The sequence below is a fragment of the Mesoplodon bidens genome (assembly GCF_964165515.1).
Source record: "Mesoplodon bidens genome assembly, chromosome: 18".
Lineage (NCBI taxonomy): Eukaryota > Metazoa > Chordata > Mammalia > Artiodactyla > Ziphiidae > Mesoplodon > Mesoplodon bidens.
The window spans coordinates 757,555-781,566 of record NC_138175.1 but is presented as its reverse complement, the minus strand read 5'-3'; the positions used below and the strand labels follow the sequence as shown (position 1 = coordinate 781,566).

General features: G+C 56.0%; 1 protein-coding gene across 7 annotated transcripts; it reads left to right on the top strand.

Annotated features, from left to right (window-relative positions):
• Positions 1 to 1,922: 1,922 nt before the first annotated feature.
• Positions 1,923 to 15,912, top strand: DEF8 (differentially expressed in FDCP 8 homolog). Of its 7 annotated transcripts, none has more exons than XM_081216634.1 (12): positions 1,923 to 2,007; positions 7,073 to 7,206; positions 7,832 to 7,929; positions 9,290 to 9,439; positions 10,379 to 10,520; positions 11,737 to 11,901; positions 12,467 to 12,594; positions 12,747 to 12,860; positions 13,713 to 13,793; positions 14,396 to 14,485; positions 14,588 to 14,697; positions 15,796 to 15,912. In XM_081216634.1, the coding sequence occupies exons 2-12, from the start codon at positions 7,083 to 7,085 to the stop codon at positions 15,896 to 15,898; spliced, it is 1,305 nt and encodes a 434-aa protein (XP_081072760.1). In that variant the 5' UTR covers positions 1,923 to 2,007; positions 7,073 to 7,082; the 3' UTR covers positions 15,899 to 15,912. The 7 variants fall into 7 exon arrangements, with proteins under 7 accessions (XP_081072760.1, XP_081072759.1, XP_081072757.1 ...); XM_081216633.1 differs by having other exon boundaries at positions 14,345 to 14,485; XM_081216631.1 differs by having other exon boundaries at positions 13,623 to 13,793.
• Positions 15,913 to 24,012: the final 8,100 nt, after the last annotated feature.

The following is a 24,012-nucleotide window of genomic DNA, read 5'->3' as shown; positions in this document are numbered from 1 at the left end:
TGGATGCTCCCATATGTTTTTCTATCTTCCTCTCTGAGGGTTTTAGAGGAGGACTGTATTCTCATCCACTTATTAGGTAGGGCAGGAGCCTGCCCTCTGTTCCGCTGGCACGCAGCCTCTTCTGGCTCCTGGGGGCCTTCGCAGGTGCAGCTCCTGAGCGCTGTTTCCCAGCTGTCCGGCGGTTCTCTCCTTCTTACCCTGTGGGTCTGGAGCACGACGTCCTCCTCCCAGACCTTGTTTGCCACCTTGTCATCCTGTTTATTTTCTTACTGTGCTTCACGTCTCTTACAGATTTGCATCTTTGCTTCTTGTCTGTCTGGCTCCTTGAGTTCCGGGGCCGTGTCTGTCTTCTCCCCGCTCTGTCCCAGGGGGAGTGGGCCCCTTGCCAGGTGGAACATTCTTCCTCTCAGGGCCAGTCTCACTCAGGACTGGCCCTTCCTCAGTCCCTGTAAGTAAGCACCTACGTGTCTAGGTACTGTTCTAGGCCCCAAAGAGTGAAGAAAGCAAACAAAACCCTTGCCTACAGCCTTTATTCAGTGTCTGGTGTGGGGCGGGGGGTGGAGGTGGGGTGGAGACAGACAAAAATCAAGTGAAAATGTACAAGACAGAGGACATCAGACAGTGGCACGAGTCATGGAGAGAAACCCAGCAGGGGCCCCGGAGAGCAGTAATTATACTGGTTCCCACAGACACAGACTTCTGCAGCTCCCGCCCCATCTCCACTGAGCAGCCCTTAGTCTCACTGTGCCTCAGTTTTATCCTCTGTGAAATGGGGTGGAATTGCATTGCTTCCCTCCCTCACCAGCTGTGAACATGGGTGGAAGGAAGCACAGCCATCTGCTGCTTGCAGTGATTCCCTCTTCCTTTTTTCCCCCTCAACCACCGGGGGTTCAAAGAAAATTAGGGGACTTCCCTGGTGGTGCAGTGGTTAAGAGTCCACCTGCCAATGCAGGGGACACGGGTTCGAGCCCTGGTCCGGGAGGATCCCACATGCCATGGAACAACAAGGCCCGTGAGCCACAACTACTGAGCATGAGCGTCTGGAGCCTGTGCTCTGCAACGAGAGGCCGCGATAGTGAGAGGCCCACGCACCGCGATGAAGAGTGGCCCCCGCTTGCCACAACTAGAGAAAGCCCTGGCACAGAAACGAAGACGCAACACAGCAAAAATAAATAAATAAATTAATAAACTCCTACCCCCACTATCTTCTTAAAAAAAAAAAAAAAAAAAAAGAAGGGCTTCCCTGGTGGTGCAGTGATTGAGAGTCCGCCTGCCGATGCAGGGGACACGGAGCAGCTGGGCCCGTGAGCCATGGCCGCTGAGCCTGCACGTCTGGAGCCTGTGCTCCGCAACGGGAGAGGCTGCAACAGTGAGAGGCCCGCGTACCTCAAAAAAAAAAAAAAAAAAAAAAGATTTAAAAATATTTATTTATTTATTTTGGCTGTGCCGGGTCTTTGTTGTGGTATGCGGACTCTTAGTTGAGGCATGTGGGATCTAGTTCCCTGACCAGGGATGGAACGGGAGCCCCCTGCATTGGGAGGGCAGAGTCTCATCCACTGGACCACCACGGAAATCCCGGAACCCTATCTTTTGAGCAGCTGTCGTGGATGCCAGAAGAATGTTGCTCCTTGTGGTTGAGCAGGCATTTCTGCCGATGGGGAGGTTTGATCGATGCATAAACGCAGATACAGATGCACAGCGGGGAGAGAGGAGGCCAAAGGGCAGAGAAAATTTTTATGTTTAAAATTTTCTTGTCTTGCCATAAAACATGAATTTTATTTCACACCGCCTTGAAAAGCTGGGATGAAGTGTCACCCGTTTCCTGGAGCGGGAGGTGGAGGCCTCCGGGCCGGGGGCGGGACGCGCAGACGCCGCCTGTGCTATGAGCCTCCCGGCCGCAGGAGGCAGCAGCGGGCGGGGCGGATACAATGTATCGAGGGCGGCGGTGGATACGATGTAACGAGGCCGGCCGGGCGCACACAATGTAGCGAGGGCTGCGGCGGTCAGGTGAGCGGCGGAGCGGGCGCGGGCGCGGGTGGGGGTCTGGGTGGAGCAGACGGGGAACGCTCGGGCCGCCGCGCCCCGGAGCTCGGAGAGCCCCCTCTCCCGACGCGGACCCCGCGGCGCAGGGGGCGAGGGACCCGCCCGAGGCCCCGGCCCGGGCGCAGAGCAGGATTCAGACCCGCGGGTCCTCACCTGGGGGCAGAGGGGTTTGGAGACCTCAGCCGCGCCACCCACTCGAGCAGGGTTCAGCGGGGAAGGCGGCCCCCGGCAGATGACACTGTCACTGCTTCCGGCTGTCGACAGTCGCTGTCTGTAGGATCCGTGAGGCCCGAGGGGTCGCCGTGGCTGTGCCGCCCTGCGCTGGGGCTGGACCACTCCAAGCCTCAGTTTCCTCATCTATGAAACGGGCGGGCGTGGTGGAAGAGACCTGCCCCTGTGCGGAGCCAGTTAGCGAGGGTCCCCAGAGTGTATGTTGTTGTTGTTGTTGTGGGTGAAGGTGGGGGAGGCCCGTTTTGGGGCGGCGTCTCCCAGACGCCGGGGTGGCTGCTGCTAAGCTTCAGCCGCAAACAGTCCTTCAAGGGACAGTAACCCTGCCCCTGCGGGGTCCTGGCGGGCCTCCTTCCAGGTGTGAGCAGTTAGGATGTACCATCGGCCCTACGCCCTCCGGGGAGAAGTCCAGGGGCCTCTGGTGGCAGCCGGGGTGATAACAGGTCCTCTTGGTGGCCGTGCCTCCTCGAGAACAGGAGAGGCTATTTCGGGCACATCTGAGCTTCAGCCCCATGTTCCTCCGGACCGCGAGAGGTCCTGGGCTTTGTTCTGAGCTTTCCTTTCATTGCAAAGCCGTGGAGTCCGCAGCCCCCGTGAGAGGAGGCCTCTGGAGGAGGGTAGACAGTGGGCTAGCGGGTTTCCTGCATGCCTCTCAGCGCCCGCCTTCCTGCGTGCTCCTCTCTGAGGCCAAGCCTGAATTCCGGATGCAGAGCTCTCTGGGGGGTGAACCTGGTGGGGTGGTGAGGGTTGCTGTCGCTTTCCTCAAAGTCAGCTGCCGCGCACTGCATCTGCCAGGCCCCTGTGTCGGGACATCATCTGTCTGCCCTCGGCAGCTCCCCTCCCACACCCCCAAATACGCTCCTCCAACTTGGCCGGAGAGAAACTGGGGCTGAGAGAAGTCAGGTGAGCCCAGTCATTCACTCACCTGCAGCCTCTCTGCCAGGCCTGAGACTGGCACTGCCCATAAGGGGGTTAATGAGAGATGCTTTTTCCAGGAGAGCCTGTAGCCCAAGGAGGGCTGCTGGGAAGAGTGGAGGTGTTCCTGCCTTTGAGCTCCTCCGGCCATATTTTATTTTATTTATTTATTTTTCTAGGTAGGGCCTGAGAACCTGTGCTTTTTATTTATTTATTTATTTTTAAAATTGAAGTACAGTTGAGTTACAACGTTCTGTTAGTTTCTGGTGTACAGCAAAGTGATTCGGTTAAATATATAGATATAGATAGATATATTCTCCTTCATATTCTTGCCCATTATGGTTTATTACAGGATGTGGAATATAGTTCCCTGTGCTATACAGTAGGACCTTGTTGTTTATCCGTTCTGTATATAATAGTTTGCATCTGCTGACCCCAAACGCCCAATCCAACCCCCCATTCCTTCCCCCTTGGCAACCACAAGTCTGTTCTCTATGTTTGTGAGTCTGTTTCTGTTTCGTAGATAAGTTCATTTGTGTCATATTTTAGAGTCCACATATAAGTGATATCACATGGTATTTGTCTTTCTCTTTCTGACTTATTTCACTTAGTATGATCATCTCTAGGTCCATCCATGTTGCTACAAATGGCATTATTTCATTCTTTTTTTTTTTGAGATTTAGAAGTGGTTTCTTTATTTCCAGTTCTTGCTGAGTTCATTTCTCATGTACACTCTTTAGGAAATAAAGGACAAAGTAGGACATTAAAGTACATTAGTGAAGACACAGCCGTGTTTACAACACACACCCATGTTGTCACACCCTCTTGTTAAGTGCTGTCTGTTTCCCATGCTCAGGCGTCACCAGACAAATTCCGTTTGAGTCTCAAAAAGTAAAATACCACCCTGTGGTCCAATAGATGGGTGAGAATAAAAATGCTTTTGCAGTTCCCTGGGGACAGGACAGGGTTATCTACTGGTTGAGCCACAGCATCCAGGCTGCAGAGGTAAAGAGAGAAAGGGTGGGGTTGGGTGGGATGCCAGAAACCTGAGAGGTGAGGTGAAGGGGTTACAGGAAATACCTCCTGAGGGAGGGAGTCTCCACTTTCAGACTCTTTTTCTTTTTCTTTTAATTGGAGTAAAATTGCTTTATAGTGTTGTGCTAGTTTCTGCTGTACAATGACGTGAATCAGCTCTATGTACACCTATATCCCCTCCCTCTCGGACCTCCCTTCCATCTCCCCCTCATCTAGGTCGTCACAGAGCACCGAACTGAGCTCCCTGTGCTATCCTGCAGGTTCCCACTAGCTATTTTACACACAGTATTCATGTCAAACCTAATCTCCCAATTCATCCTACCGTTCCCTTCCCCTCCCCGTGTCCACACATCCATTCTGTATGTCTGCATCTCTATTCCTGCCCTACAAAGGTTCATCTGTACCGTTTTTCTAGATTCCACGTATATGCGTTAGTGTACAGTATTTGTTTTTCTCTTTCTGGCTTCGCTCTGTATGACAGACTCTAGGTCCATCCATGTCTCTACAAATGACCTAACTTCATTCCTTTTTATGGCTGAGTAGTATTCCATTATATATATGTACCACATCTTCTTTATCCATTCATCTGTCAGTGGATATTTAGGTTGTTTCCGTGTGTTAGCTACTGTGCATAGTGCTGCTGTGAACATAGGGATGCATGTATCTTTTTGAATTATGGTTTCCTCCAGATATATGCCCAGGAGTGGGATTGTAGGATCTTATGGCAACTCTATTTCTAGTTTTTTGAGGAACCTCCATACTGTGCTCCATAGTGGCTCTGGCCATCTTTTAAAACGCTGGGAGGTTTTGGGGGAGAGACCCCTGGGGTGGCTCCTGACCCTCCAGTCTCTTGGGGGTGGGCTGATCATCAAGTGATGTCAGAGACAGTTTGCTCTGCAGCGACTGTGGGTTACAGGCTTAACTGCCATGCACAAGTGCTTAATCCTCACCCCCCTCCCACCCCGCCCCAGGAGGCAGGCGTGCTCCCTTATTTATGGGCAAGAAAATGCTCTTCACTGGGAGAGGCAGTATTAACTCAGGCCTGTCTGATTCTTAATGTAACGGTGCTAAGGACAAGTTGCAGCTGGTGTTTATTTCTGGACAAGGTAGTCAGAACTTTGTATTCACTAATCTGTAACTCTACACAGTGGGTACTAGTATTATTCCCACTTGAAACATGAGAACTCAAAAGCACAGAAAGCTTTAGGCATTTGCCCGAGGTCACACAGCTGGAGCTGACAGAGCTGGGATTTGAATAGGGCCAATTTGTCTGCTGACCACAAGGCTGTTAGGGTGATCAGTCAGGATCTGTTTTGGCTGCAAGAGACAGAACTCCTCCCGGTAACCGTAGTTTAAACCGAAGTTTATTTCTGTCTCACCTGAATGAAGCCTGGGGGTGAACAGCTCAGGGCTTCCTCACCCCTCCGGAAGAAGGGGTTAGTGAATATGGATCTCACTTGTTAGTGAACAGCTGGATCTCCCCTGCGCTCCGGGGGCTTCCTAGGGCACTGTGGCCCTTGCCATCTGGGGTGGTGCTGGGCATCAGGGCCTGGGCACCCTGTGTGAGCTGCCCAGAGACATCAGGTCATAAGGGAGACTGTGACTTGGGCCCATGGCATCTGTGTCCCGCCCTGTTTTGACCTAGGGGCAGCTAGTCAATGGGTGCCAGGTTCCACCAGGCTGGAACTTCCAACCCACATCCCACCACAGAGACCAGAGAGGCAGGTGAGGCCCCAGGGTGTGTGTGAGAGTCCCTGCCCAGGTACAGGGCAGCACTGGGTGGGGTGGCCCTGGGCCATCCACTCTGGCTCAGTTCTCCTTTCGTGGGGTGGAGGGCAGATAGGAGTCATAGGATTGCCTTGTATAATAACAAATTATTTCAGATGGTAACCAGGTATAAGGAAAGCAGAACCAACATCCATGCCCTTACTACAAAGTTTTAACAAACATCTGTCCAACCTTCTGTGAACTCATTTGGCCCTGAAGCAGAGAGAGGCTGGGGGATGTGGACCCGCTAGTTAAGTGGGGGGACCTGGGAGGGAAACCCACCAAGTTCCCTTCCTCTGTCTCAGGAGCCCCAGCCCCGTGTGTTCGCGGTTTGCTGAGCTCTGGGCAGGGGAAAGCAGTGCCAGGCTGTGAACCAGGCACTTCCTGCCTGTTTCCTTGGGTCCCAAGGTGTGGGGCTGGGCATGGGCTCTGGCCGCATGGGGCATCGGTGCAGCGCCAGCCTGGCCCACGCGGTGACTACACGGCGTTCGTGGGCCCTCCCCGTGGGGCACCGGGAGGTGGGCCCTGCCCAAGGCCACACTGCAGGTAGCAGAGCAGGCCTGAGCCCTGGCATCAGCACTGACCCTTCTGCTGGGGAGGGGGGGGGCGGGGAGGGCGGGTTCTGGATGCTCTGACTGGAAAGGACCTTGGGTCCAGGGCCAGAAGGGAGGAACGGAGTCCTGGCAGGTGTGATCCTGGGCGCCGCACAACTTTGGCTCCTTGGTGGACAGGGAGGGCATGGCTCTACCAGGGCAAGTGAGGCAGGTGGGATCAAAGGGCCCGTGCTGGAGGTCTGGCTGGGCACGCCCTCCTGGCCCTGCCTGCCCCATCAGCGGCTTGGACATCACTGCTCTTTCTGAGGGGGTTCCAGCAGTGGGCGCCGGGGTGAGGGGGCTCGGCTGGTTTGGGGAGGGTCTGAAGGGGGAGGCCGTGGTGTGGGGATGTTTGGCCCGCACCCTCCTGGGGAAGGGGGAGGGGCCAGGCCTCCCCTCCGAAGCCCCAGGCACTCAGAAAGGGGAGGGGACCGCGGCAAGCCCGGGAGCCAGACACCCACCTCTGCCCCGCCCGGCCCGCCCGCCCGCAGGTGGGGTGCTATGGAAGATGACGAGAAGCTCGCCCGGTTCCGGCAGGTCCACCTCAATCCTTTCAACAAGCAGCTCGGGCCCTGGCAGCATGAGCAGGGGCCCGGCAGAGAGGCCCTGCAGGCCGCTCCTGAAGGTGGGTGCTGGGGGCTGCTGTGCGGGTGGTATGAGCCCGTCACACCGGCGCCCCCCTACAGGGTTCCTCCCGTGGACACGCGGGGGCCCCCTCTTCTCTGCAGCACAACCCGCTTTCCCCGTTGCATCCCCTGGGGAATGAACACTCCCCAGGGCAGGGATGTGTGCCTGTGTTGTCACTGCTGTGTCCCAGGGCCCAGCGCACAGCGGGTGCTCACTTGGAGAACGCTTGGGGCGTGAACTCAGCGCCAAGATCTGGAGGGTGAGAGGTCAGCAGGATGTGAGCCCTGAGACTGCGGATGGAGCCAACGGGCTGCCGGGGGCCCCGGGGGCGTGTGTGCAGAGGTGGCCGGTGTCCACACGGGGTTTCACGTGTTATGGTGTGTAGCGCTCCAGCGGCCCTTCTCGAGCCCGCAGATGTACACACGAGGCATGGGCCTTAGAAATCGGCATGTTGCTGTAATGTTTACTGTTTTTGCACGGCACTCTCCTGTCTGCACAGGTTCCTTTGCAAATGCAAACAGGGTCGATGCCAGGGCAGGGCCCTGCTTCCCTCGCCTCCCGTGGGCTCCACAGCTTCCTCCTGGGGGTGGCAGGCTGACTCGTCTCTCTGCCGCCCTCCCCAGAGGCCCTGCCCGAGCTGCCCCCCGGAGAGCCAGAGTTCCGCTGTCCTGAGCGCGTGATGGATCTAGGCCTGTCCGAGGACCACTTCGCCCGCCCTGTGGTAAGGTTCAGGGTCTGCGGGCAGGGAGGGGGACGAGGTGAGCCCCCAAAGCACGAGGAGCCGGCCATGCCCACCTCAGCAGGGGCTCCTGGGCCTGGAATCTGAGGCCCATGTGACACCTGGCTCCCACCCCCAAAACGTGTTTGCGGGCCTGTGGGGCGGGCCGGACCTGGGGTGGGGAGCCTGGGCTGCTGTTCTCCTGAGCGCCGTTCCCTCCCCTCCGCACCCGGGTCCTTGAAGCAGATGTGAGAGTTAATTCCACCTGGGGTCCCACGAATCCTACAGTCACGCTGTAGGGTGAGGGAGAGGGCGGGAGAGGGGAAGCCCCCTGCCCACACTCGCTGCCCACTCAGCTAGGCAGGGCCGCTCTTGTCTGTGCTATATTTTGTTCCCTGGAAACCTTGCTGTTTCTTGTTTGTTTTTTGTTTGTTTTTTAATAAAAGGGCTCTAATACTTTTTTTTTTAAGTTTGAAAATCTTCCCGTTTTATGCAAACTATCTCCAACTTTTGAGAGAAACATTATAGTAACATTCAAATATGGTTTTCAAAAAATTCACCTGGAGACCCCAGTTCTCTTTTGCTGTTCATTTTTGTTGTTCATGTGGCCTTTAAGCTTTGCACTTTGCTGCTACAGATACCTATTTCATTTATGTGTTTTGCATCTTTATTATAACATTTCTGAGCCCCTCCTACGGGCCACACACTGGTTTCCAAGAGAAGTGTCACCTCCTCTTTGCCTGGAGGCTCAGTGTATGGGGGGAGGAACATGGCTCCTGAGGGCAGTGACACTGCTCTCCTGGGGCGAGATCAGCCCCAGCTCTGAGACCTGGCCTGTCTCCCTGCCCCGGAGTCTAAGGGCTTTGTTGGGCCCCGCCCCCGGTCCACCTGTGAGGTGCTGGGGCCAGGGGCGGGTGGGTGCCCGGGGTGTCTCTGAGCTTGGTGACCGAACCAGAGGCCACTTCCTCTCCTTGTCGACAGATGAGTGTCATTTCCCTGCTTTCATCCAAGAGGAAGTTCTGTAGAAGTAAGCGAAATAGCATAGCCAGAAAAGCAATTGGATTTCTAAGAGAGGGAAGTTGTGTTTTGAAAAACGTCCTGAATTAGGTCTCTAGAGGTCCATGGGTGGACAGGTCCAGAGAGGGGGCAGGTGGTGTGGCGTGGCTCCTGCCTCTGCTGCCCGGGTTCCCGGGTCTTGAGCAAGTCCTTGGCCGCCTGGGCCACCCGGGCGAGCAGGGCTCAGGGAGGTCTTCTCTGGGCCCAACTGCCTATGAGGCTGGGCCCGGCCAGAAAGGAGAGCACGCAGGGGGCATCTGACTGTCACTGGCCCCAAGCCCGCCCCCTCCCGCCTCCGCCCGAGCAGGGCCTGTTCCTGGCCTCTGACAGCCGGCAGCTGCGGCAGGCCATCCAGGAGTGCAAGCAGGCCATCCTGGAGCTGCCGGAGCAGTCGGAGAAGCAGAAGGACGCCGTGGTGAGGCTCATCCACCTCCGGCTGAAGCTCCAGGAGCTGAAGGTGGGTGCCGGCCGCCCCCGACCAGGCAGCTGCAGCTGGGCTGGGGCACGCACGTCCGGAGGCCGGGCCCCTCGGGGGCAGAGGGGCTGAGGTTCCACCCTCCGCACCTGACTGGCTGAAGCTACCCAGGCAGGCGGGACAGCGATGGGCCCTCACCCCAGGTGCAGACTGTTTCTCTACTAGTCTGATGGTGATCGCAATCCTGGGTCATGTGTCCACCCACTGGAGCAAGTGGGTAAGTTAATCCCACCTTGAACCACATGACCCAGAGGAGGGGGTGGCTTGCCGAAGGTGACAGCAGAAGGGCTCGCGGATCCTGGAAGCCAAACACCACAGGGGTCCGTCATGTAGTCCTTGAGACCACGCCCTGTTTGGCTGGGGCCCCACCGCATCCCTGCACTGGCTCCTGAGTCCCTGGAAATATAGAAAGGGGAATGTTCATTAGAATATAGGTAAGGCTATGGCACGAGCTAAGACACCCCAAAGTACAGTGGCTTAAAGGAACTGGTTGTGTAGTTTTCCTCATATGGGAATGTTGTAGGTGGCCCAGGGCCCATCTGGCAGCTATTGGTGTCGGAGACCCCAGGTCCTCCTTTCTCGGTGCTCTGCCAGCCCCTGGCAAGTCCACGACAGCGCCCCCCCCCCGCCTCTGGGTCTGCACCCAGCCAGCAAACACAATGTGGGCAGGGCAGCAAAGGCCCTTTCACTCCTGCTCACGTGCCGCCGGGGCAGCACCTAGGTACAAAGGTGGTCTGTAACCTGGGTGGTCCTGGCCTGACCAGTCACTGTGTTCTGTTGTAAGGGAAGGGCTGTGGCACTGGGGTAAATTTCACAACCTCTGCTACACGTGGTACCTGGGAGGCGTAGTCAAGGGGCTCGTGTGACGGGAAAAGAGCTGCCACCTGGCTCACCTGTGACCCTCCCTGGCCCCCTCCCCAGGACCCCAGTGAGGATGAGCCCAACATCCGAGTCCTTCTCGAGCACCGCTTCTACAAGGAGAAGAGCAAGAGTGTGAAGCAAACCTGTGACAAGTGTCACACCGTCATCTGGGGGCTCATTCAGACCTGGTACACCTGCACAGGTGGGCCGAGACCGGACTGCTCCTTCTGGCCTGGCACTCCAGGCCCCAGGGGAGGGGGAATTCTCTGCGGTGTTTTTGGTATTTACTGAGCCCTGAGGCGTGGGGGGGATGGGAGGTAGAGCGAGGGGATGAAAGACCCAGATGCCTGCCTTCACCAGGCTCACATCCACTAGCCATGCGTGGCTATTCGAATTTCAGTTAATCAAAGTAAATAACTAGTTGCTCAGTTGTACCATGCACATTCCAAGTACACAACAGCCACATGAGGCTGGTGGCCACCCGTTGGACAGTGCAGACAGGACGTTTCCATCAGTGCAGAAAATTCCATTGGAGGTGCTGTTCTGGATGAAAAATCAAATAAATAAATGGTATGTTAGACATATAGTAAACAAGAATAAGGAAAGGGACTAGCATGTGTTGGGGAGGGGGATGGGTGCTACGTTAGGGTGAAATGAAAAGGCATCATGTGACATTTAATAAAAAACTTGGAGGTTGGGGGCACACCAGGAGTATATCTAGGAAGGAACATTTCTTCAGGGGAGCTGTCTGTGCAAAGGCCCTGTGGTCAGTGTGTGTCCGGTGTCTTCGAGGAGGAGCAGAGAGCAGTGTGGCTGGAGCACCGTGTCGGGGAGGGGGCACGGTAGAGGTGGGCTCAGAGGTGGCTAGAGCCTTTTGCGTAAGTGCACTGGGGCCACGGGTGAGTGCAGGACATACTTAGGTTTTAACTCCGGCTGCTGAGCTGAGCGTGGCCTGAAGGAGGGAAAGTGATGGACTGTGACTAGGGTGGGGCATTCGGATGAGAAGGGGCCAAGTGCAGCACTAGCTGAAGGACTGGGATGACGCCTCAGTAGGTGGAAAGATGGAGGCATTGAAACCTGAGCTGGGAAGACTGGGGCGGGATTGGTAAGGAAGAGCTGGCTTCCACTCAGACAGCTTGGGTTTGAGCCCTTTAGGCACCCAGATGGGAATGGCAGGCAGGCCCCTGGCCCTTTGAGTATGGAGTTGGGGAGAAAGGTCTGCAGGTACCTTCAGGGCAAGACTTGGGTGGGGACTGAAGGGACCTTTGACATTTGGGAAGCTGCAGTGGTGCCTGGAGAGGCTCTTGCGTTGGTCTGGGAATTGGAGTGGAGCCCCTGGGGGTCCCGGCAGCTGAAGGTCAGCCTGGGCTGCAGGGTGACCACCCTGCTAAGAAGCACGTTGCTGGGCCCCCAACCAGGGTGTTATTACCGCTGTCACAGCAAGTGTTTGGACCTCATCTCCAAGCCCTGTGTGCGGCCCAAAGTCAGCCACCAGGCCGCGTATGAGCTGAACATCTGCCCCGAGGCAGGGCTGGACAGCCAGGATTACCGCTGTGCCGAGTGCCGGGCACCCATCTCTCTGCGTGAGTGCCCCGGGGAGAGCAGGGCACAGGGCCGGGGGCAGCTGCCTGGGCCAGGAGCCCTGCCAACAGCTGTATGAGGAAGTTGGGTGCCTGCAATGGCGAAGGGTAGCGTGACGCCGGTGGAGCGAGTCCTGCTCCTTTCCTGGGGAAGCGACAAGGGGCTGCTATGGGTTCCTTTTCACTTCCCACCCGGGCAGGGTGAGGTTGCAACGTGGGTCCCCTAGGAGTCCCTGCAGGGCTGGGCTGCACTCAGCCTCCCAGGTGTGGCCCCATTGTCACAGAAAACCCACCTCGATGGGGAAATCCCGCAGCCGTCCTCCACAGGCTGTGTATCCGGCCTTCTTCCGAGAAATATACTGCCTCTGGCAGTCGCCTGGCGGGAGTTCTACTATTGTCCCATTTTACTGGTGAGAAACAGGGAAGCAGGGTGGCCTAGAAGATGATGAGTCGGGTGTGGAGGGTGGAACCCTTGGCCCCGCTGGTTCTCGTCCTGTGTGCCGTGGGCGGGGCTGGGGGCGGGACCTCGCAGGTCTCGCAGACTGTGTAACGCTTTCCCTCTCCACAGGGGGCGTGCCCAGCGAGGCCCGGCAGTGCGACTACACCGGCCAGTACTACTGCAGCCACTGCCACTGGAACGACCTGGCTGTCATCCCAGCGCGCGTGGTACACAACTGGGACTTCGAGCCGCGCAAGGTGGGCGGGGAGCGCAGCGAGGTGGAGCGAGGGGCACGGCCCTGGGGTACAGCCCTCGGCCGCTGGGGATTGGGGTGGGAGGGGGCGTGGCTGGGGCGTGGCTGGGGGCGGTGCGCCCGAGGTGCCGCCTTCCCGCCCCCCCCCCCCCGCAGGTATCCCGCGGCAGCATGCGCTACCTGGCGCTGATGGTGTCGAGGCCCGTGCTCCGGCTCCGGGAGATCAACCCTCTGCTGTTCAACTACGTGGAGGAGCTGGTGGAGATCCGGGTGAGGCTGGGGAGGGGGCGGGCGTGGGGCGGCGACCCTGCTCCGCCCGGGGGTGGTGGCTCGGAGAGATGCCGCCTGCTTAGCTGGGCCCCGCCCCTGTCCTTTAAGTTAAAGTCGCTGAAGCAACTGTCCAGCCACAATATGAAATACAACGCAAGGATCAGAGGCAATTTGAATTTTTCTAGTAGTCACATTAGAAAATGAGAATCAGGTGAAGTTCATTTCAGTGATGTAGTTTATCTAACCCAGCCTATTGGAGGATATTATGGAGACAAACCGCACTGTTTCTCTTTCTTGCACTAGTCTTTGCGTCCCAGTGTGTATTCTCCACTTAACCACGTCTGTGTGCTCAGGTGCTGGACGCACCTGAGAGTGGTGGGGGCCACTCAGCAGGAGGCCGGGGTGGGGCACGGGCAGGTGAGGGTGCCTCAGGCTGGTGCTGAGAGGGGTGGGGCTCGAAGGGGAGCGGGCTGAGGCACGGTGGGCTGAGCTGCCGAGATCCCGGGCTGAGGAGGGGTTTGACTGGTCAGTCTCCGTCGATGGAGGCAAGCTCAGATGCGCCCGAGGTGTGTGTGCACGTGTGGAGCTGGGCTCGGGGGAGAGACTGCGGACAAAGGAACCTCAGGGTCCTGCCTGGCCGGGAAGCTGTGGCTTGAACTTGAGCTTGGCTGGAGCGCTCAGATCCGGGGCTGCGCTGGGGGACGGGAAGGTACCTCCTGTCCCCTACTGACCCAGAGCGTAAGGTGACATGACTTCCTACAGAGCCAGAGCAGGGCCAGCCCCGCCCCACAGACACGCCAGGCACAGCCCCTGCCCCCACCAGGGATGCCCACCGGCCCCTCTCGTCCACAGAAGCTGCGCCAGGATATCTTGCTCATGAAGCCGTATTTCATCACCTGCAGGGAGGCCATGGCGGCTCGCCTGCTCCTGCAGGTCAGCCCGCCTGCCCCGGGGGTGGGGGGGAGGGTGGGGGGGAAACAGACCAGGGCCGTGGGGGGGATGGCTTGATGCCTTGCGTGTCTTGTGCTGTTAGCAGAAGGTCTCCATACTGTCCCCGGGAACACTAGGTCTGCCGTAAGCAAACAGGCATTGTACCCACAAAAACCTGCTCTGATTCCATCCACGTGAGGAGCGCTGAGAGGCGGGGGTCTCATCCTGCAGCCTCCATGGGAGTCTCCATGGAGTGGACCAGGCACGGGCCAGCCCAGGAAGGGCGGACCACAAAACACTTTTCAAGGCTCACCTGTTTACTTGTCCTGCAAATACTCACTGGGTGCCTGCTGCAGGCAGGCAGTGTCTGGGTCCCGGGGGGCGGGGGGCAGAGCGGTGCCCTTCGGGCTGGGCAGACAGGAAAAGGAGGAAGCAGCGTGTCAGGGTGTGGCGAGGTGTGTGGACGAGATACAGTGGGGAAGGGGGCCCAGCTTCCGGCGCGCCGGGGTGTGGGCAGGGCGAGGGCCCTGGGGTCACGCTGGCCGGGCCCGCAGCTCCAGCACCGGCAGCACTTTGTGGAGAGCGACGAGATGTACTCCGTGCAGGACCTGCTGGACGCGCGCACGGGCCGCCTGGGTTGCTCGCTGGCGGAGACCCACACGCTGTTCGCCAAGCACATCAAGCTGGACTGCGAGGTGGGTCCCCCCGCGGGCCAGCTGGGGAGGGCGGGGGGGCGGCTCTGGCAGATGGGCCCTCCACCCTGGGAGCGGGCACTGACCATCCCGCCTCGCCGCCAGCGGTGCCAGGCCAAGGGCTTTGTGTGTGAGCTCTGCAGAGAGGGCGACGTGCTATTCCCCTTCGACAGCCACACGTCGGTGTGCGCCGACTGCTCCGCCGTCTTCCACAGGTCGGTGCTCGAGACCCTGACCCCCGACCCCCTCTGATAGACGCGGGGAGAGGGAGGGAGGGAGGGAGACACTGGGGCTTGATCTTCGCCGCCTGGTTTCAGATCTCTTTGCCTTGATCCTGAGATGTGGACTTAGACCCTGATGGTGAGACTCAGCTGAAGTTCTGCTGGGAAGAAGCCCCCGTGGGCTGGGGAGGGGTGCGCAGCCCAGACCCCGCGGGTGCGCACGTATGCGACTGGCTTCCCTCCTCCACCGGGACTGAGGTTTAGCTGAGGCCAGGGCTTCCGAAACTTCTCAGCTCTTGTGATTTGTTTTCAAACATTCCCTAGGCCGCGAGAAATACCTAACATTTTTGTTTATTAAGTACTTAGGTTCAAACAGCTTAAGCATTTATGTCCTAAAGACTTGTGGACGTTTAGAAGAATGATACACATAAATCAGAAGAAAGATATTTGAATTCATTAAGCACAGTTACCCATAGGCGTGCGCCTGCTGGGCCCACACGGCTTCTTACACTGGGCTCAGATGGGACCCCGCCACCCGTTTCAGTCCACACTGGTTTTTCCTGGCACTTGGTGTTCCTCAGAGCCACCGCCGACCTCATAGGTCTGCAGAGCTGGGCTTGCGGTTGCAGTGACTATAGCAGAAGCTGTTGTTAAAACCGTGAGCTCCCTCGAGCTGGCAGTTTGCATGGTGTCTGTCCTGTCCAATACTGCTACGCCCCCTTCAAACATTTAAACTGCCGTGGGGACCGTGTGCACCTCCACAGAGCCCTGAGTGGAGGCTCTGCACGGCAGTGGGCACAGGTCGGGGGTCACTGAGCTCTGAGCAGAACCCTCCCCATCACAGGGCCACAGGCAATACGTGTGGAGCCGTTAGGAAGGGCCCGCATACAGGGACAGGACAGCAGGACTGGCAGGCATGCCTGGGTGCAGCCTTCTGCACTGACCCTTTGGGAGAAACTCTGCTTCAGTTTCCCCGTCCGTCCGGGGGGATACTGGGACATGACTTAAGGACCTTGTGAAGACTCGGTGGTAGAAGTCTACATGCAGAGAGCCGTGCCCCTTCCCGGGCTGACCCTGTCTCCCTGCCCCCAGGGACTGCTACTACGACAATTCCACCACGTGCCCTAGGTGTGCCCGCCTTACCTTGCGGAAGCAGTCACTCTTCCAGGAGCCTGGTCCAGACGTGGACGCCTAGAGCAACGGAACCCCTCGTGGGCCTGTCTGGGGCCCGCCCTGCCGGTCGTTGTCAAAGTCAAGGCGTTTCTTGTGCTCTGGAGAACCTAGGCTACAGCCCCTGGACCTCTCCCCAGCACCTCGGGGATGATGGTAAGCTCTGGGGGATGACTGGCCTCGTGGGGCACCACAAGGACCACCATCCCCTAGCGCTTACCGGGACTTGGGGCAGCCATGCCTGGCTGTTTTCCGGCTGCTGTGTGGGCCAGGATGTGCACCCCCTCCCCGAACTGCAGAGCTCTAAGGGGAGGGGAGTGGGGAAGGGATTCTTCTCATCCCCCCTTGGCCAAGAGCCCCCCACACCCTTGGGACCAAGGCTGCTGGGCCTGGGCCACCCTGGAAATCCTGGAGGGCTTCCGGGGAGTGGCCGACAAGACTGAGGATGCCAGCTACACACTCAGCCTTGGCCTGAGTTTTATCTGCGGTGGATGGTTTGGGTTCTACGTGGAGGCTCCCTCCCCCAGCCCCTTGTCTCTCTGGGGACCTCTGGTTGTCCCTGGCTGGGGCTATTCCTAACTATCTCCCAAGGGCCCTGCCCCTGCCTCCCACCAGGCTTCTCTCTCTGGGTCCTCCTCTGGCGGGCCGGTCCACGGGTTACTGGCTTTTTGTACACAACGTGGAAGGAAGGGGCCGTCTAGCTGTCACCGCTGGGCGGACTGGGCGCCGCTCCTGCCTTGGCCCAGCCCAGCTCACCCTGGTGCTCCAAGCTGGGGGGCAGGGGGTCCCACCCAAAGAGGCTGCCCGGCTTCCAGGTGTGGGGCAGGGACCGTGCCCCACGGGGAGGTCAGGGTTAGGTGAGAGGGCTGGTGACAGCAGGCTCGGGACCCCGTGTGACGGGCAGCTGCGTCCTGCCACCACGGTGCCTGCCTGCACAGGCCTTGGAGCCCCCGCCCGGGGGCCTTCTGTTTGGGGGCCTGAGGTCAGGCACCGGAAACCTTTGCTCCAGCAGAGGGAGCCCGGGATGCAGGACTGACCCCCAGCTATCCAGTGGGGGAGCTGCGTTTGTGGGGACCCTTGGGAGACCCTGCCGTCCAGGGGAAGGCCCGTGGGAAGAGGACGTCTCAGGATACGGCTGCGCAGTTCTTCCTGCCCTCCTCCCCGCCCTGGAGTGCGCTGACTGTTGATGCACAGGTGGTGGGCGGTGGGCAGGGGACACAGCCACCGGGGCGTTCATCACCTTTGACTGGGAAGCCCGAGCAGAGGCTCGGCCAGCAGAAAGGCCAGCCTAGCTAGCTGGCGGGCCGACGCGGGCGGTGGGTAAAGACAGCGCCACCCCCTCCTCACCCCTCTGCACCCCAGGGAAGCTCTGTCCGGTGGCTTTAGGCGATCCCCTCCATCTGTGCTGAGCACAGTGGGAGGCTGGCCCCCATCGGGACCCCTTTCTTCTCGGGGTTGAGCGGGGGTTAAAGGCTAAATGCCCTCTTCCTACACCCCAGATCTGCACACGTCTCACCGCAGCGTCGCATTTCTATCATAGGGATATTGGCTGTCCCTGAATTTCCCGTGTAATCAGCACGTTATTCCAGTTACAGTCAATCACTGTGTCCACAAGAAACGTTCCTAGACTGCCATTGGTTGGGCAAAGTTGGCTCTTTTTTTTTTTTTCAAACTACCCCCATTACCTCTGCCCCGTCTCCCCCTTCTGGATGACAAATTCTTTAAACAGAATCGTGTGTGGGTCTTTGTGAGTCCAGCTCATGGTAGCAAGAACCCACCAAGGAACCAGTTAGCATGGGCAGGCCCTCCCAGGAGGGCTGTGTAATGCGCTGCAGCCCCCGTCTCACTAAATCTGTGTTCTCCAGACCGTGGTGTGTGTGCTGAGCTGGGGACAGGGCAGGGTTTGCTTGACATACGAATCAAAAACAGGTTTAGTCACAGCCCACAGCCCTCCCCATCCAACGGGGTCGACTGTAATCTGGGCACCGTGCCTAGGCCTCAGTGTGCTGACCCCTCTAAGAGGCACTAAAACACATCCCTGGTGGGGCTGTTTGGGTGCCAGGAAGCACCGGGCACAGCCCGGCACACGGAGAATGCTCAGTGAGTAGAAGATACATCTTCTCTGCACAACCGTCCCGGTGGAAAGACTGTCTCGTTAACGCACTGTAAGTAGTGCAGGTCCCAGGTCTAGCACCTGGGAGCCTCTCGCGTCTTCACAAGCTGGGCCCACTGACAGGGCCCTTGGACTTCAGGAGAACCCTACACCCCCTCCCAAATTACATTCAAACCTCTGTATGTACACTTCTCTAGAGATATGAGCCCTGGTTTTGACCAGGATCTCAAAGAAAACATCAGGAATGTGCTTGAGAAGGTGCCTTTATCCAGCTGCATCCAGACAGGCTGGTAGACAGCAGCCCTATGGCCCAGGAGACCTGAGAGCCCGATGGGGGCACAGGCAGAGGGTGGGGGAAAGGTGTGAGAGGGGGTCCGTGGGCCTGGTGCTGGCGCCCCCAGCTTCAAACAGGTAAGGCTGCATGTGGGCATCACAGGATGCAGCCTCCACCCACCCCCTTCAGGTATGAAAGAGTACTTTCTTTTAACCTTTTAATTTTGACAAATTTAGGCTTACAGAAGTGTTGCAGAAACACTCCCAGGTACCCACCTCCTGGGTTCCATCAATGTTAACGTCTTGCCCCGTTGGCTTCATCCTTTCTCCACACTCCTGTGAACCATCTGGCAGTTAAGTTGCCCCTTTGCCTCTAAGTAACTCGTGTGTTACTCCCAATCAAGGACGTTGCCTTACACGGCTGTAGTGCGGTCATAACATCAGGAAGTTGACATTGATTTGGGACCATAAAACCTACAACAAACCGTATTCAGATTTTGCCACTCAGTTGCCATGTCGTTTTAGCCTTTAATCTGGAAGGGTTCATGACACTGACATTGAAAACCACAGGCTAGGGAAGTCCCTGGTGGCTCAGTGGTTAAGAATCTGCCTGCCAATGCAGGGGACATGGGTTTGAGCCCTGGTCCGGGAAGCTCCCACATGCCGCAGAGCAACGAAGCCCGTGCGCCACAACTACTGAGCCTGTGCTCTAGAGCCCGCGAGCCACAAGTACTGAGTCTGCGAGCCACAACTGCTGCTACTGTGGCAGCACAACAACTGAAGCCTGTGTGCCTAGAGCCCCTGCTCTGCAACAAGAGAAGCCACCGCAATGAGAAGCCCGCGCACCACAAGGAAGAGGAGCCCCCGCTGGCCGCAACTAGAGAAAGCCCATTCGCAGCAACAGAGACCCAATGCAGCCAAATAAATTAATTAAAAAAAAAGAAAAAGAAAAAGCACAGGCTAATTATTCTGAAAACTTTCCTTCAGTGTGGGTTTTTCTGATTGGATTTGGGCTTTGCACTTTTGGTGGCATTTTCATAGATGTGATGCTGTGTCTGTAGTGTGTCATCTGTCCTACTCCTGGAGATGCTTTGGTCCCCGTCTCCTGTGTCCTTTTGACACGTTCCTGGCATTCTTTAGGCATTTGCTTCCTTTCCAGTATAGCAAGGTATTCCAGGCTTATTCTGTAATTTCCCCAGTCCCAGCCCTGGAACCAGTCATGTTTCTGAGGAGCCCCAGAACCTTCTGGTGGAGCATGGCACTCAGGAAACAAGATGTGGTCGTTGGTTACACTCATGGCTGGGGTAGGAAATAGTACCCCATGTGCATTTCCTTATTGGTCTATAAACATATTAAAAACCATGAGTTTACACCGATACTTCCAATTTCAAAACAACACAAGAGTCATTCTTTCCCTTCTTCATATTTGCAATTCCCTTGACAGTGAGAAACCCGGCTCCATTATCCATAATATACTTATTTACTCAATCCTAGAGTACACACACAGCACCTTTGGCATTGCTCACCTATGCTGGTGAAAAACAAGGCTACTAACAAGCGTTTAGTATTTGTTTAGGTTCTTTTTTGTCTCTCGTCTGAGGGCATAAGTCAAAATAAGGTGTTTAAAATTCACTTCGGTGTTTCTCCCCCTTGTTGTGGATATGCAATTCATGCGCAATACAGTTCCGTTCATATACTGCACTGTTTTATTTCCCTACCCTTGTTTACTTTTGTTTGTGCAATATATTAACATGGTTCCCCAATCAGAACTTCCCAAAAGGTACAAAAGTTACATCTCCGCCCCACCCCCGTAACCAATCTCTTTAGTCTCCGATTTCTCCTTCCTGGGTTTCTTTTCGTACAAGAGTAAGTACGTGTGTATTTTATTTCCCCTTCTTTCTTCCACAAAAGGTAGCACACTCTACTCTTGGGTGTTGCTTTCTTTCAATTAATAATATATCCTGAAAACCACATCAGCTGAGTTCTTCCTTATTCTACTACTATGGTAGCTATCATCATTTACAACTGGCTTACATTCCACCGTGTGGAAGTGCCATTTTATATGACTATTTCACTTGAGACTCTTCAGGCTGTTCCGTAGCTTTTGCAGTTACAAACAAGGCTGCAACAAATAATCTGTGCACATATATTTTCTTTTGTTGTCAGTGTATCTTTAGGGTATAATCCTAAAAGTGGGATTGCTAAATCAAAAGAAATATATTTTTTTACTAGTGTTCAATGCCCCTCGGTAAGGGATGTGCAAACCTGCACCCTCACCAGCAATGAATGAGGGTGCCAGTAATGCCACAGCCACCCCAAGAGAATGTGCAGTCACACTTTTTGATTATTGAATGATGAGAAATGGTATCTGTGTAGCTTTCACTTGCATTTCTCTTGAGTGAGGTCAAGCTTATGTTTCAGGATCTAGTTTACTTATTTATGAATTCTATCTTTTGCCCACTTTTCTATTGGATTTTTGGTATTCTCAATCTTTAACAGTCCTTCACTTATCAGGGGTATTAGTCCATTATCTGTGAGAAATTTTCTTCCAGTGTGTCATTTGCCTTTGACCTTGTTTGTAGTGTTTTATCCTCATAGAAAAGTTTTGTTACCTTTTCATATGGTTAAACTGATTAATCTTAAATCTCCTCTGGATTTTGAGTCCTAGAAAATCTTCCCCAACACCCACATCAAAGACATTCATCCATGTGTTTTGTAGTACTTGTTTCATTTTTTCCATTTAGATCCCTCATCTGTTTGTTTATTCTTGTGTATGCTGTGAGTTATGAATTAACTATCTTTTGCCAAATTTTAACCAGCTGTCCTGGGCTATTTAAAAAAAACAAAAGCCTATTTGTATCTATTTCTGGACTTTCTATTGTATCCTACAGGTCCGAATACCTCCCTGATTCAATCACAGAGGTTTTATAGTGTGTTTTAATGTCTACCAGGGCTAGTCTCCTCGTAGTTTGTTTTAAATAACTTTTCCTGGATTTTCTTTCATTCAATCTTCTTAAAGCACATATTTAAGTAAAATTTTAATGCCATAACGGATGCTCTTAAGTGTCAAAATGAAAATACCAGAAGCAGGGTTTCCAGGGATGTTAAACACCTGAAAGCAGAGGCTTGGTTGGGCCTCACCCAGGAGGTCACCCCGTTGCGTCTGGTCACGCACCCTGAGTCGCCTAGGAGAGCTGCTTTGAGCGCCACTCCTTCTCACTGTACAGGTCCCTGTAGCAGCTTATTGCATCACTGATTGCTCTCGTAACTTTCAGGTTCCACGCGTCATCAGGGCTGTTACTGCTAAGGACCTGCAAGCCGGCCTCAAAATGTGAGAAGGCTGCTGACAGCTCCCGTGTGGTTAGTTGGCGCAGGGCAGGTGCAGCCTCTTCACCCTCCTCCTCCTCTCTTGCCGGTTCCTGCTCCAGCTGCATCAGCTCCTCATTTGAGAGACCCTCCTCGTGGGACTGCAGCAGCTGTTCCACGTCAGCTTCTCCCACCTCTCCGAGCGCCACACTCTTGGCAAGGGTCACGATATTTTGCTGAAGCTGGGCAATGTTGTCTGTTTGGCAAACACTCTGGAACTGAACACACTCGGGCCAAACCTTCTTCCACACGCTGTTCATTGTTGCTGGCCTGAGCTCCTCCCAAGCTACTGCAATGTTGTCCACAGCATCCATGATGCTGTACTTTCTCCAAAACTCCCTGATCTCAGCTGTATCGTCCCCATCTGTTGCTTCTAGGATGTGCTCAAAAGTCCTTCTCAGGTAATGAGCTTTGAAGGTAGAGGCCACACCTTGACCCATGGGCTGGATCGAGTCAGCTGTATTGTCATGAAGATATTCCACTCTTACATTATCAGACAGATCGCTCAAGTTTACTGGGTGGCATGGCGCGTTGTCTAAGATGAGCAGTGCTTTGTTGGTGAGATTATTTTGGGCACAGTATTTTTCAACGGCAGGGCAAAAAAAGTATGTGAACCACTCATGAAAGATGCTCCTGGTCGCCCAGGCCCTTTTATTGGAGCGCCAAATCACAGGCAAATTGGGTTTGGAGTACCCCTCCAGAGCCTTGGGGTTTTCTGAGTGGTACACCAATAAGGGCTTCAACTTAAAGTCCCCAGCTGCATTGCCACCAAGAAGCAGCATCAAGCGATCTTTGGATGATTTAAACCCGGGCTCAGCTTTCTCTTCTACCGAAATAAACGTTCTTTCAGGCATTCTTTTCCAATAAAGCCCTGTCTCATCTACATTAAAAACTTGCTGGGGGGTGTACTCACCTTCTTGGATGATGCTTTTCAGGATTTCTGGATATACATCCTCCTTACCAGGGGCCGTGCTGTTCGTCTTGAAGTGGGGCAAACAGTGGCGTTCCTTGAATCTCACAAACCACCCTTTACTTGCACTGAACTTTGCTGTTTGAGAGCTTTCCCCTTGTTCACGCTGTAAGTCATCGAACAAACTCTTAGCCTTCTCCTGAATAACGGTGACGCTCAGGGGCGCGTTTCGCTGGCTCTGGTCTTCAAGCCACACACGCAACAACCGCTCCATGGTCTCCATGACTGCACTTCGGTGGCGAGTCAAACGGGAGGCTCTCAACGGAGTAGCTATTTGTGAACTCGCTTTGATTTTTTCTTTGTTATCTCGGATTGTCGCCACTGTAGAGACAGCAAGGCCTAAGGCCTTTGCGACCTGGCTGAGCTTTTCACCCACTTCAAACCGTCTTAACACTTCTAATTTCACGTCGAGGGTAATTGCTTTCCGTTCCCTTTTGGCACTCGGGATGGCCGTCGCATATCGGGGCCTTTTCCCAGGCATCTTTGCCTCCGTAATGTACTAAAAGAACAGCAGTCCCAGGTGCGAGAAAGCCTGTGGTTATTCTATACCGTCTTGCAGAACTTAGGGAAGAGAAAGTGGGGCTTCGAAGAGGCACAGGCTGCCGTCCCTGGAGACGTGGAAGGGTCAGCACAGGCCGGCCCACGACACTGCCCAGGATCAGGCCGCTTCATTCTGGGCTCCAGGGCGGCCAGCGTGGGCCTCCGGCGTCGATCAGAGCGTCCACATCCCTGGACAGCACGCGTGGGTTTCCGTGACGCAGAAACAACTCCGTGAGCGGCAGTAGGCTGCACAGCACACGCAGCCCCAGTGCTGTGCTTCCTCCCGGAACCGATTCCCAGCGCAGCGCTGGGACCACCAGGAGCACTTCGGGCTGGGCCTAGCGGGTCGCCGTTCGCTCTGGTGAGCCGCTTCCCATGGAGGACCCCGGAAATACCTGTCCTTGGAGACGCCGGATTTAAAATAAATCTAAAGGCGCTGGCTGTCCCCTCAGCACCTGGTCCGCGTCGGTCACCGCGGGCCAGGGCGGCGCGCAGGTTGAGATCCAAGTCAGGCCGTAGAGTAGACACCTAAGGAGAGGTCCCCGCGTCGTCGCCTTGGCCTCACCGCGCATGCGTCAGGCACCCGGAGGTTGGCCGGGGGTGTGGCGCCCTATGACCTATTCGCCGCTGCACTGGGCGTGCGCGCGCCCCAGGGGCGCGAGGTCGGGGGTGGGGCCTGTCGCAGTGGCTGGTGGCGGCGGCCGGTAGCAGGGTGGTGGCCGTGCCGCTCGCCGTGCTGTGGCGATGCGGCGGACCGCCCAGCAGGTGAGCGGGGAGGCGTTGCCCGCCGGTTCCGGACGGCAGGGGCGGTGGCTGCGCTCGACGCCGCGGTGACGCCATCCAGCTGCGCCGGCCGGCGCGGGGACCGGGTGTGGGA

Bases quoted from the DNA above. Each gene is read 5' to 3' on its own strand.
- DEF8 (XM_081216630.1), top strand. From the start codon at position 7,083: ATGGAAGATGACGAGAAGCTCGCCCGGTTCCGGCAGGTCCACCTCAAT. The intron at 11,902-12,466 runs GTGAGTGCCCCG...CCCTCTCCACAG, and splicing joins CCGGGCACCCATCTCTCTGC to GGGGCGTGCCCAGCGAGGCC. The intron at 13,794-14,344 runs GTCAGCCCGCCT...CCGGGCCCGCAG, and splicing joins CGGCTCGCCTGCTCCTGCAG to CTCCAGCACCGGCAGCACTT.